The 12,846-nt window shown below is 48.5% G+C and overlaps 1 protein-coding gene across 6 annotated transcripts; it reads left to right on the plus strand.

The window, feature by feature from the left end:
• The first annotated feature begins 1,398 nt into the window (after positions 1 to 1,398).
• phf20a (PHD finger protein 20, a) lies at positions 1,399 to 12,711 on the plus strand. Of its 6 annotated transcripts, none has more exons than XM_040204567.2 (17): positions 1,399 to 1,686; positions 3,715 to 3,821; positions 4,349 to 4,520; positions 4,640 to 4,724; positions 5,072 to 5,148; positions 5,240 to 5,843; positions 5,952 to 6,002; positions 6,082 to 6,351; positions 6,566 to 6,763; positions 6,849 to 6,947; positions 7,509 to 7,664; positions 8,016 to 8,197; positions 8,308 to 8,407; positions 8,833 to 9,028; positions 9,178 to 9,613; positions 10,519 to 10,699; positions 11,372 to 12,711. In XM_040204567.2, the coding sequence occupies exons 2-17, from the start codon at positions 3,739 to 3,741 to the stop codon at positions 11,512 to 11,514; spliced, it is 3,033 nt and encodes a 1,010-aa protein (XP_040060501.2). In that variant the 5' UTR covers positions 1,399 to 1,686; positions 3,715 to 3,738; the 3' UTR covers positions 11,515 to 12,711. The 6 variants fall into 6 exon arrangements, with proteins under 6 accessions (XP_040060501.2, XP_040060499.2, XP_077947751.1 ...); XM_040204566.2 differs by lacking the exon at positions 1,399 to 1,686 and adding an exon at positions 2,203 to 2,756; XM_040204565.2 differs by lacking the exon at positions 7,509 to 7,664 and having other exon boundaries at positions 1,422 to 1,686.
• Positions 12,712 to 12,846: the final 135 nt, after the last annotated feature.

The raw sequence follows: 12,846 nt of genomic DNA on the forward strand, positions 1-12,846 counted from the left end.
TATTTTATAAGTTTAATGTTCAAGTGTGGAGAAAAACCTCTTTTCAGGCAGTAATTGAACAATAACATGAGCACATTTTATTTATTATTTATTTTATTGGATATTCTAATGACCTACAACCGAGATCATCGGGACTTTTGCCTACCGAGTATTGTTGAGTTTGATTTATCTGGAATCTTTTAACTTCAGGTGGGATTCAATGGTATTTAAACAGTGAACTGACACCTGAAATGTGGTCTGCTCAATAAATCGCCAAACGAAATGATATAACAAGCTGGTTAAATTATATCACCAGTCTTGAGTTGTCAAATTCACAAATGCGTGTCAGTAGACATTAATCACTCCCTTAATACCTCATTAGACCGTTGCATCATTATTAGTTGGTAAATAAATGGAGTATATTTTAAAGCAGAGGCAGGGACCCTTTGTATTCCTCAACACACCAGATTCTCTCAGAGAGGCCTGTTCAAAGGCTCATTTGCCTTTCAATGTGTTGGACAGAAAATAAAGATCCATTGGTCTCATTAGTTTTGTACCGCTAAAAAAGGCAGTGTCGGGTCAGTTTGAGGCGCACGCCGTCCGTAGGGTTTAAAAGTCTATCCTAACTCTCAAAGTCTTATTCCTTTGTGTCACTTTGCACAAGTGAAATGGTGGGTAAACTCACCCTGTCGCAGGCGTCCCCCTCCGGTGTTTGTCCTCGAACGCACATCACTGCACAAAGCTGCACAAAGCTCCCACTTGCGTCATCTGACTCTTCCACCTGTCGGCCACTGGTGGGAACTGTGACCATGGCAACAAGAAAGAGGGCCTGTTAAAGAAAATAAATAACCTGGCAGCCATGATAAAAAAACAAATGACAGTCTCTTTTTTCAAAAAGCTCAATTATTGACAGGTCACGAAAATTGGATTTTTTAAAATGTCGATAAGTGCAATAACATCAGCCCGGCTTCCATTATTGTGCTTGTATGCAACAACGCTTTCAGCACAATATTTGAGTTACAATTTTTGTGAGGGTATCGTTGAGTTTAAAACGTCCCAGTGTGTTTGTATCACATGTGTAAAACTAAGTAAAAGTAAATACTGTACTTTTTAATGTAACAGGTTTATAGATGGGGCAATGGAGAGGCATAAACTCATGAGCTATTAAATTAAGTTTAGCTAGGCCGCTCTCCACTCCTGTAAATAAACAACAGTTACATCGTGTGGACGATGGGTGGCGCTATGCGCACAGAGATATTTAGGAAAAAACCTAAATAAAGAACCCAAACTGACTTATTGGATTCAAATACATAATTTAACTATCAATTTAGAAAGATGGCCTTCATTTGAGTAATGCAACTGTTGAGAATATGAGCTTTTAGACGTCCTAAAAGCTTGATTTGTTCATAAAAAAACACATTTGCTTCGACTTAAAAATGTTGACATGCTGACGAAAATACACAAACATAGCAACATTTTGAGAGCAACTCACTTTATTGTTAGGCGATACATGCGTGAAGGCCCGAACCCGGAGTCGGCGCATGCGCAGTGTGGCGCCACACTGCCCGCGCCGGCGGAGAAAAGCAACTGGGAGAAATTCAACTGCGTGATCTGGAGTCAGACAGGCGGAGTCGGCGGGACCTGCACTTTGGAGGGATTACACGGCGCATTTTACACCCGACCGGACAGAGAGTGACTGGACAACAGGTAGGAACCACCACGCAGCTCCCGAATCGCTTCAGAGTTTATAATCCCTAATAACGCAGCGAACGAGACGCGTTTGGTGGACGCGTCAACGGTTTCAGATGGAGTGATGCCGCATGTCGGCATCTTGAGTTCAAAACAAACGTGATGAAGTAGCTAATAAAACATGACGGTTGGACATTTCGTTGTTTTACTTGTGCCGTTACTGGCCACTTCTTCGCCGTGTGTCGAGTTATCACTCCGGGTTTTAAAGCGGCTGACGTGGTTTCTCGGTTTCGGGAAGTTTAAGCTCTGCGTTTCCACGCCGCGCGTTTACAAGCGCGAAAAGTATGACAAAGTAGGCCTAGCTCGAGGCCCCGGAGAGCCCGGTGAGTGACAGCTGCACGGCCAATCAGGCGCGAGTGATCCGCCCACACCCGAATCTTTCGGCCACTTACGTTTGCCGAAAGCGCTGACGTCGGCGACGGTGTCTCTTGCGTGACGCCCACTGATTATAAAAGGCTGGACAATAAACCGTTTAAAGCGGCTGACGCGGTCAACACGTTGACGCGTCGAAGAGCGTGAAGCATGCGTGTAGTTAAAATCCAGTTGAGTCTACACAAAGAAATAATATACAGTAAATGAAGCGAGATAATGTTGTCACGCTTTTACAACAATAAAATACCGACCGAGGATTAAATGTATCGTTTCAAAAAAATATATAACTCGTGTAGCATTTAAATTGATCCTCGGTTTCCTGATTTGTGCACCACCTCGCGCGCTGGCGCTACCGCCTTGTCTCTTTTGTGCGGAGGGGGGGGGGGGGGTGGGCATAAACACGCACGTTCACGCGCACATCCATTCCGCACACCGGGCTCTACCGACCAACGCGGGAGCTATGTGACTTGCCGCAGACGGATAACCGGTCGGGTCCCTCCCGCCGTCTCCCATTGTGTCTGTCCGTGCGATCGGCTGACCAGAAAACACGTGGGCCGAGTGGGGCGAAGATATCCGGTTTGAACGTCGCACCGAAAGCCCAGAACTCCCGACTGCCTCCGCGATGGGGGACCGAGTCAGCTGGAACGCGGACGACAGTAAGACGCTTGTGATGTAACGTTACATTTATATAAACATATTTTTAAAAAATCGTTGGCGTTTTCAACAAAGGGCGACTGTGCACCGGTCCGTCCTCCTGCAAACCCGACAAAGGAGGCGCTGTTATCGGGAGGGAATTGTCGTGTTCAGGGCGATACCGGCAGATTAACCCCCTGCTTATTGGTAGCCTTCATTTATTTCGACCTGGGGGGGCAAATCGGCAGCTGCTGGTGAGACGTTGTTCCGCGAGACAATGACCCAATTTACGACGGAACGTGGTGTTGATCGGGCGAGTGTTAGCTTGGTGCATCACTGGCTGCTAACTGCACCAAAGGGTGCTTCTATGAGGAAGTGAATGATCTGACCAAGTCATTGTGCCTCTCTGACGGGGAGTAGAATAATACTGAGAAATTGTCCATTATAATGCAGATGCTTGGAGGAACCTGTGTGAGGTCGTGCGTAGACCCCCCACCCCCCCACCTCTCCCCTACCCTTGATGTCTCCACTAGTGATCACTGAACATCTGGTATTAGTTGCACATTTCATCACCATTTGAGGTACATGGCTCACCGTAACATGTCAGTTCCCCCCCACACACACACTTTTATACTGTGTCAATGCGTTAAGACGCGGGTGATCTGGAGCTGCGGTGTGTGTGTGTGTGTTTTAGACTGGTAATGTGTTCCCACCCTGGACTGCATCATCGTTAACACCAAAATTGCTACTTTGGTGCAAAGCTGTGATTTGGTCCGGTCTTATCTGGTAAAATAACTGTTAGCGATGCCCCGGGCGACTGCAAGATTATCTGTAAAGTCCTTGCTGGTCACGTGTATTGTGTTGTTGGCTCGGCACAAGGTGTGTTTTTCACCAGTGAATGCACAAGGTCATATGGGTGGAGATGTGATTGGTGTGTTTATTGGCTTGTGTGTGTGTGTGTGTGTGTGTGTGTGTACACAGGAAGGGAGCCTTGATGTGGGAAGTATGAGTAAGACGCCCCCTAACAGAAGAGGGATATCTTTTGAGGTGGGAGCTCAGCTTGAGGCCAGAGACAGCCACAAAAACTGGTGAGTCATGGCCTCGCTCATTCCTCCCCCATCCCTGGAGCACTTCACTTCCCTCACCCTGCCTCATCAATTCCCATTCTGTTCCATTTTGGACCCGGGTCAGCCTTTCTGTAGGTCCACCAATCGGTAGAAGAACGGAGTGAAAAAAGCCACTCGGCCCTTTCATTGATGATTCTGCCGGCAGAAAGCGGCTGGCGATGACGCAGCCTTTGATCTGGATTGATAATGGACAGTAAAAAAAAAAAATCAGACCGTTAAATCATATAAATGGTGATAATGTTTTGGCTATGCTAAATGCATAAATCAAGAGTCATTGTGACCGAAGGAAAGCTGTTAATCTTGCTCCTCCCCGTGTCGCTATGCTGCCTCAGCACGCCGTCTTCCCAACTTCAGCTGTGTTTAACGACTCATTGACTTTCTTTGTTTGGCATTTTCTGCTGACCTCATTATCTTACCAAATACAGGATGAGCAACCTGAACCGTCTCCCTGTCCACTTGGAGATTATTGAGTTTCTCTTGCCGTGCAGGTATGCAGCCAACATAGAGAGGGTTGACTACGAAGGTGAGAAAGTGCTGATCCATTACCGCCAGTGGAGCCACCGCTACGACGAGTGGTTTGAGTGGACCAGTCCCTACCTGAGGCCGGTGGAGAGGGTTCAGCTGCGGCGGCAGGGCCTTAACGACGACGCCGGCGAACCTGTAAGCATGTCAACGCTTCTTCCGCCTGCTTTGACTTTGCCTTTGTATTAAAAATGTCCTTTTAATACAGCGTGGCTGTGGTCTGTCCCTAATCGAGCGTCTCCTGTCTTTTTTCCCAGGGCTTTCATGTGAACGACAAGGTTCTGGCTAGCTGGTCCGACTGCCGCTTCTACCCCGCTAAGGTCATTTCGGTCAATAAAGATGGTGGGTCTACTTCAATACACACAATTTAAAATATATTTTAATAGTTCCAATAATTTTGAGGAGATTTCTTTTTTGTAGCACAATAACAATCTTTCTGCTATAATCAAAGATGTGTGGTTTCAATACAAGGATGTTTAATACTAAGCACCGGAAATGTTGTTTTAAAAAGGAAGCTGTGGCATTTAATAGCAACATTACCTTTTCTCTTACTGGCACAACAAAGTGAAACTGTAATCATTAATGCTGCAAAAACAGCAAAAACAGTTCCAAAACAGAAATAGATTGAATGGGCTACTGGAGTGGCTGCCGGCTCTCGTGTAAAACGTGTCCTCCTTTGTCCACCTCAGCATCCTACACTGTGAAGTTCTACGATGGTGTGATCCAGACAGTGAAGGGGATACACGTGAAGCCTTTTATTAAAGAGGTAAATGTAATAACTGCGCACAAGCAGCCATGTTATGTGCCATTTGATTGTTTCCTCAACCCCCCCCCCAACCTGTCGTGTCTGCAAATAGAGAGGTGGTGTTGGTGGAGGAGGGAAGCCTCGGTCCTCTGAAAGGACCATGGTCCGGAGGGCCCCGAACCGCAGGGACAGGAGGCCTCAGGAGAACGGGGGTCCCAAGAACAAGCGCGCCAGACGCAGCACGTCCGACCAGGAGGAGGACAGCAACAGCGAGGACGAGGAGCGGGATGAGCGCACGGTCAACGAGAAGAACAAGAAAGCAAACGGTGAGGTGGGGGCCGCACCCACCATCAAGCAGGAAGAGGAAATATCTGTGCAAGCAGAGCCGAACGAGCCCGCGGATGTTGAAAAGGGAGCAGGACTCACAAACGGAGTGAAGGTGGAAGAAGATGGCGACGAGCCTACCGAGGAGAAGTGTCTCCTCAACGGAGAGGTAAAAAAGGAGGAGGTGGAAACGGAACAGAGTGGAACAAAGCCATACACCGCGTCGCCCAAGCCATACACAGAGTTGCCCACTCAGACGCCAGCACAGATGGAGCAGGGGCCCGTCACTATGACAACCGCCGAATCCAATGGGGACGCGGAGCAGAAGCCGAGCGGCCAATCGGAAAGCGCCCAGCCTGCGGCGGATGTGCCGCCCCCCAAGCCTGTGAAACGTGGGTGTTGATGTAGTCGGTTAGCACAGATGTCACCGGTTCTGTAGGAAAATGGGAATTATTTTACGGCCTAAGCGGATAAATTAATTTTTCTTTTGCCCTCTGTAGCGGTCAGGAAACAGGGTTTCCACAACCCCAACAGATTCAGCAGAGAACCACGTGAGTACAACGCCACGCGCGGAGCCCTCGTTCGCATTCTGCGCTGTACGTTTTCTTTACGCACCGCTCCTTGTTTCAGTGTACCGGGTCATCAAAAACCAACCTCCCCCCGTCTTGTCCATCAACCTCGACCACAACCCGTTTAAGTGCAGCGCTCCGGGCTGCACCAAGTCCTTCCGGAAGGCCAAGCTGCTGCACTACCACATGAAATATTACCACGGCGAGGAGCAGCCTGCGGAGGGCGAGCACAGCCCCACCAGGAGCGTCCAGACCAGGGCGTCGGAGAAACAGGCTCCACCCGCCGGCTTGGAAGGCCCCAAGAGAAGGCGCACGATCTCCGCCTCAATGCGTGAGTTCCTCTCACTCAGATCCTGGTGTGAAGTAACGTTTTTATCGGGAATCGGATGCGTGGTACGCTGGTGACCAGCGCGACCAGAAATGCCGATTCATGTGATGAGCATTCTCTTCTTGACCAAGACTGCGTTGTAAATATTGCGCTACATGTAGGTTTCAGGCTTCTTTGACCTCTTATTTGACGTTGTTTTGTTAAATCTTTTCCTCAGAGTCGGTCGTGCCTGGCTCGGCTCCCCGTGGAGAGGTGAAGGCTGCGGGCAGGCGCACGTCGGCCCCGCCTGCAGTCAGCACCCAGGGCCATCAGCAGAGGGCGCTAATGAGGGAGAAGAGCAAGGAGAACCAGCTGGACAGGAACGGGTGCCAGCAGCAGCAGGACAAGGACTCGGAACGGAGCGGCTTTGACGTTGGTGCGTATCGTGCGGTGTGAGTGAGAAGATGACTAAATATTGACGCGGCACGCGGCTTAACTCTCGCTACTTGGCGGGTCCCCAGGGTCCGTAAAAGAAAAGCTGAAAGAGAAACCCAAACAGAAGGACTTCCTCCGCATCAAACTGAAGAAGAAGAAGAAGAATAAAAAGAAGGGCAAGTCTGGTAAGAACGCGCCGCCTGGCTCCAGAACCGCGTCCCGTATCTGCTGCTCTGCATGTGCACCCACTGTGACGTTGTGCAAAGCGTCTATCCTGCAAAGCAAAGAGTCCTCCATCCCCTCCTCTTGGTGCGGTGGCTGAGCCTTGGTGTGTGGGAGAAGTGTTACATCTGTCGCTGGCCTCTTGTCGCACCATCATGCCAAGGCGGGAAGCTTCGTTTCTTTAGCACCATAGCTCCTCCCCCTTGGCCGTGGCAGCCAGATGGCGTCGTGGTACTAATATCATCTAAACCAAACTCCAATCGCACACCGTTCTCTATTTGGCGGTCACATGTACGTGTAGTATATTTGCGCGTTGATTACTTACCTACAATATTAAAATGCCCTTAATGTGGCCCGGCATGGATTTCCAGTTAAGTGTTTTTTTTTGGTGCCACAGTTTGTCGTACCCCACCCATCCCCCCCTCCCCGAAGGGCATTTGTTTAGCATTTTCAAAGTTGACATTTTGTTCTACATCTGCTTCCCCCTCCCTCCCTTCCTCCCCCCCCCTTCCCTGTATTGACAGACTACACAGGTAGTGAGGAGAATATTGACATCTCAGTATTGGGTCTTGAGTCCAAATTGAATTTGCCACTCAAATTCCCCCCCTCACACAATCACAAGCCTGAGGCCCACGCCAGCAGGCCCGGATACAGCTACTCACAGCAGATACATGTGGATGGTGGGTATCTGTGTGTGTGTGTGTACTAGCTTGTTGGTGTGACTGTACTTGGCTTCCTCTCCCCTCCATGTTTCTATTCCCTCTGGATTCAATCCACCACGTTGTTGTAGTTATGTGCATCATACCTGTTCACTTGTAAAAGTAGCTGCTGTTGCAAATGAAACAAATGACTCTTGGTCGATTGAATCCTGAGCTCTTCTCTGCTGTTACGGCTTGCTTCATTGTTTCATCGCCAAATATTCGTTGTAACGTGCATTGTGCTAAAGGTCCTAAGCGGTTGAAGAACCGACGTTGAGCTAAATCCTGGTTATAATTGTGTCGTTTTCCCAATAACCGCGTTTGTTCGCGTAGACGAGGACAGCGTCAGTGACTGGTCCACGGACAGCTGTGGGTGGAGCGACGACGACTTTGGGGTGGATTTGGACGTAACCACGCCCCCCCTGAGTGTGGACTCCGGTGCCGTGGACACAAGTGACCAAGAGATAGTGCGGTGCATCTGTGAGGTGGAGGAGGAGAACGACTTTATGATTCAGGTGATTCACACCACACCACATATCGACCGTTTAATGAAGCGTAGCGAGCGGCTACTTTATTTTTAAGTCTTGTTGCATTTCTATAAAACGTGCGCGTGTCCTTCCCTCAGTGTGAGGACTGTTTGTGCTGGCAGCATGGCACCTGCATGGGCCTGCTGGAAGACAACGTTCCAGACCGGTACACCTGCCACATCTGCAGAGACCCACCAGGTGAGGGAATCATGCATAATTCAAATTTCAGGACATCATAACATCTGTTTGGCTATTCTGGTAGAGAGCACTGCAGGCAGCCGCCATCTAGTGGACAATAAGAAAAAGGACAGGGTTAAGTCGCTTTTTAATCTAAACTTAAATAAGGCTGGTAATTTGTGCAATAAATTCACTGCAACGGTTTGGTTATTTCAAAGCTGCGTCAAACGCTGAGCTCAAGATGACTCTTCAAAGCTTCACATTTAATTGCAACATTAATAACTAGTATTTTAAAAAGAAATTAATTGATTATTGCTCAATATACTGTCATTATTGAGGTAATAAAAGTGTATAAAAATGTAAACTTTCTGAATTCTGCAGAGGCTCTTGTTTACCTGCTGGTGCGTCTTGCGGTTCAACATGTGCTGTCTGTTGGTTATTTCCAGGTCAGAGGCAGAGTCTGCGCTACTGGTACGATCGAGAGTGGCTGAGCAACGGCCACATGTACGGCTTGTCCTTCCTGGAGGAGAACTACTCGCACCAAAACGCCAAGAAGATCACCACCACCCACCAGCTGCTGGGAGACGTGCACCACGTGGTGGAGATTCTCAACGGACTGCAGCTCAAGATGAGCGTCCTGCAGTAAGTGCGACGGGCCTTCTGATATCCACGCTGAGGTCGACGTAAACGGGGATCGGGACCGAAGCGACTGTTTGCACGTCCCGTTTCTACCAAACGTTTCTTACACGTATCTTTTTTCTTGGGCTTTTCTTCCCCCCCCCCCCTCCCAGGAGCAACACGCACCCAGACCTGCAGCTGTGGCGGCAGCCCTGGAAGCACCCGGAGAGGTCGCGGAGCGTCTCGTGTCGGGGCACTGACGCCGCTCCGTCTCCGGCGACTCCGGACGAGGACATGAGCCGCGGCGAGATCTTGATGTCCAACGCGCTGGAGAAGCTGAGCCGGGCGGCCACGGCCGCCGCCGCCGCCTCCTCCTCGTCCGGCTCCACCTTCCCGTCCTTCCAGCACTCGTACATTACCAGCGAACATTGCTACCAGAAGCCGAGGGCATACTACCCGGCGGTGGAGCAGAGGCTGGTAGTGGAGACCCGACAGGGCTCGGAGCTGGAGGACAGCATGAGGAGCACGGAGGAGCTGTTGGAGCGCGAGCAGCGCTACGGAAGCTTGCTGGAGACGGACAAGCCCAAATCCACAGGCACCAACTACAAGGTGAGGGCCGTCCTCGGACAAGGAGGGGAGACGTAAAGGCTGCATGCCGCAGGAACCCAAACCGTCCCACTGGAAGCTCGTCAAAACACATGATTCATGTTCAAATGTAGTGGTGGACGTTATGGCCAAATATTCATATCACGGTATCTTGTATCATTCTGACGGTATCCCAGTATATCACGGTATCTTTTTTATTTATTTTTTCCTCGAGTAAACGCACGTGCATCTCTGGATCTCATTGTTCCTCTTTTCATGTAGCGACAGCTTCTTACCCAGAGCCGGCATTCAGTTCCACAGGGTGATTTTATAAATGTAGAATTATTAGTGTTACAAATTGTTTCTTTCGCAAACTGGGTCTGTGTTTTACGCTGTTAAAGAGCGTTTGTTGAGGGTTATTAATTGTATGTTATAACCATGACTCTATCTCAATAGACCCATTATGACTGTGTGTGAAAAACTCCTACCGTAAGGAAATGTGGTACCGGTATGATGCCCAGCCCTATTTAAATATACGTTGTTTTTTTTTTTTTAATGAAATGTCTCTGTACGAGAATATCAGAATCCCCAGTTGCTATTATTGGGGAGGAAAGCAATAAACCAGAAGCTCTCAGAATTCCAGAGTACTGCATATTTTTAATTATTTTAAGATTCAGTGAATGAAATAATTAAAGCTGCTCAATGTACCTAACAAGATTTATAATCTCAGCTTAACTCCCTCCTGCTGTTACTGGCACAGGAGGCACTTTTGTAGTCTAATTTCTTTTGTGTGCCGTGAGTTGACTTCCCTTTTACATTACTAATTGCAGATTGGGAAACGGGTCATTTTTAATTGGGAAGTCTGAGTGACTCCAGCGACTGGCCGTTTTGATAGTCCTGTCCTGACTGTTTCCCCTGCATGTCTCCAGGCTTCAATCGGCGGCTCTTGGTCCCAGGCTGAGACTAGAGAAGAGGGCGGACGAGGTCCTGGGGAGGCGGCCGATAACAGCCGGCAACATCAACAAAGGCAGATCAACCTCCTGAACCACATAGACTCGGTCCAGGACGAGGTCTCTCACAGGATGGACTTCATTGAGAGGGAGCTGGACGGTAAGACCTGCTCACCGTGTCTCTTTAGCATAATACACCACTTTGAGCTTTGATATGAGACCTGTGGCTTGCATCCGGGCCCACGATGTTTATAAATAGCAGTCAGCTGCTGGAAACGTTCAGTTTCTATGCAACTTCAGCTGTGAGATCTCCACCAGCTGTCACTCTGTATTAGCTAGCAGATATGGCTTAAAGGTGAAGGGGAAGATCATCTGCTCCTACTGAGCAGTAGTGCTGGCAGTGTATCAGAAGTCCTGTCATTTCTTTGCTGAGCATTGCTTTGATGTTTTTAGCTTTGCTGCGGTGGCAGTAAAACTAGGCTGCAAAGCATTTGTCCCTCTTTTTTTATTAGACCTGTGAACTACGGAGCCGTTAAAGGCTTTAACGAGGTTGCTCTTCCTGATTAATTAACTGGAAACGCGGGTCAGGCACACGTGTACAATTTTGAGTAACCACTCCGTGTTGAGCACTCAACATGCACACGTTTGCTTTTCGTGAATCCGTGATATTATTCAACAGGGCTGCGCACGTTGTCCAACTCCGGTGCTCGAGGGGGACTGCGTCAAACCTGTGTTGCACTGAAGAGGCCTGCTGGAACGTTCCCAACGCGGGGGAGTCTTCAACACACCTGTACTCAGGCTAACCTCTGCTCCTTTGCCCCCCCCCCCGCAGTGCTGGAGAGCTGGCTGGACTACACCGGGGAGCTGGAGCCTCCTGACCCGTTGGCCCGTCTGCCTCAGCTCAAGCAACGCATGAAGCGGCTGCTGACACAGCTGGGAAAGGTGCAGCAGATAGCGCTGTACAGCTCCACATGAGGGCGCCGGAGAGCAGCCACGGCGCGCAGGAGCAGAGCGGCGGCGGAAAGCCCGCCGCTGGTGTCCGGCTGCACGAGACAGCCACGTTAATGCGAGTGGAAGACCCAGATTATCCGGCGCAGACTCCCGCAGCCGGTTTCTCCTCTTACGAAACGGTTGTGCGTGGTGTGAGTTCGATGCCACAGCCAGCCGGTGTGATGTGATGTATCAGCAGTTATGTGGACGCGGGAAGAGTCGGCAGCATAAATCAGGATGAAACACAAAAAGTAACCTCGTAAATGCAGGAGAAAATCCTTTTGGACCAGATTAAACTTCTATGGTTCCCATGCAACTCTAAACCTAACGAATGCCTTTAGTCTGAGCTACTGCTTACGGTTGCCCTGTCTCTCTCTCTCTCAGTGCACAGTGCTTTACACGCAGAAGCTTTATATTCAACGATTGCAATTGAGTTCCCGAACCTCTCTGCAATAGTTTTTTGAACATGTTTTCAAAAGGCCTCTTTTTTTTTTTTTTTGCATCAACAATGTCCCAAAGTTCCATTTTAGTTCACCCGCCATGACACGACGCATTTAAACTGAAAAAAAGACATCCAGTATGTAAGCACACTGTTACAAGCAGTCCTCACAGATAATTTGTTCAGTTTTTTTGGATCTACTCAAGCGTTTTGTTTTCTACTGCACTGTGAAGTTATTTCTGTCTGGAATCAAAAGCATCTTATTTTCAGTAACGCGTGTGATTTCTGTTTTTTGTCTGAAGCTGTAACGCTTCTTTTCGAACGGTCCTCTCGTGAGTGTTTGGCTTTTATAAGTTTCTTTGTTTGTTTGTCACCGCATCCTTTTCCTTGGATTTACTGTTCGCATCGTTGTTGCTGTAGCACTTGGCCCATGATTCACTGAGAACTGTAATGTGGTCTCGTCTTTTCTTGAGCTAGGCTCATGTGCTTTGTCAGTGACATACTACTCCGAAGACGTGCAAATGTATGTTCTTTTTCTGTTCCATTTCTTCTGCTTTTACTTCCAGTATTTGGTTCTTTGTAAATATGTTATTCAAAAATGAGCTCTTTGTCGAGAACATTCGCTCCAAATTCATTTATTGTATGCTACTGTACTGTAAGTGTCTGGCTTAGAAGCAGGGAAATGTCAAACAATGCAAACCGATCTGTTGGTACATAAATAAACTATCATTGTTATTAATCACTACAGGCATATTCTTGGCTATTTTCTCAGGAATTTAATGAAAAATGTTCTTTCTCTCTCTCAAAACACCAGCAGGCAGTGAACGCTTGACTCACTGGGAGTTTGATGTAACATGTTTTCTCCACTGCCTTTTTGT

Source organism: Gasterosteus aculeatus, chromosome 17, assembly GCF_964276395.1.
Source record: "Gasterosteus aculeatus chromosome 17, fGasAcu3.hap1.1, whole genome shotgun sequence".
NCBI lineage: Eukaryota > Metazoa > Chordata > Actinopteri > Perciformes > Gasterosteidae > Gasterosteus > Gasterosteus aculeatus.

Coding starts and splice junctions, on each gene's coding strand:
- phf20a (XM_040204567.2), top strand. CDS start 3,739: ATGAGTAAGACGCCCCCTAACAGAAGAGGGATATCTTTTGAGGTGGGA. Junction 3,822..4,348: donor AGAGACAGCCACAAAAACTG/GTGAGTCATGGC, acceptor CTTGCCGTGCAG/GTATGCAGCCAACATAGAGA. Junction 7,665..8,015: donor ACAGCAGATACATGTGGATG/GTGGGTATCTGT, acceptor TTGTTCGCGTAG/ACGAGGACAGCGTCAGTGAC.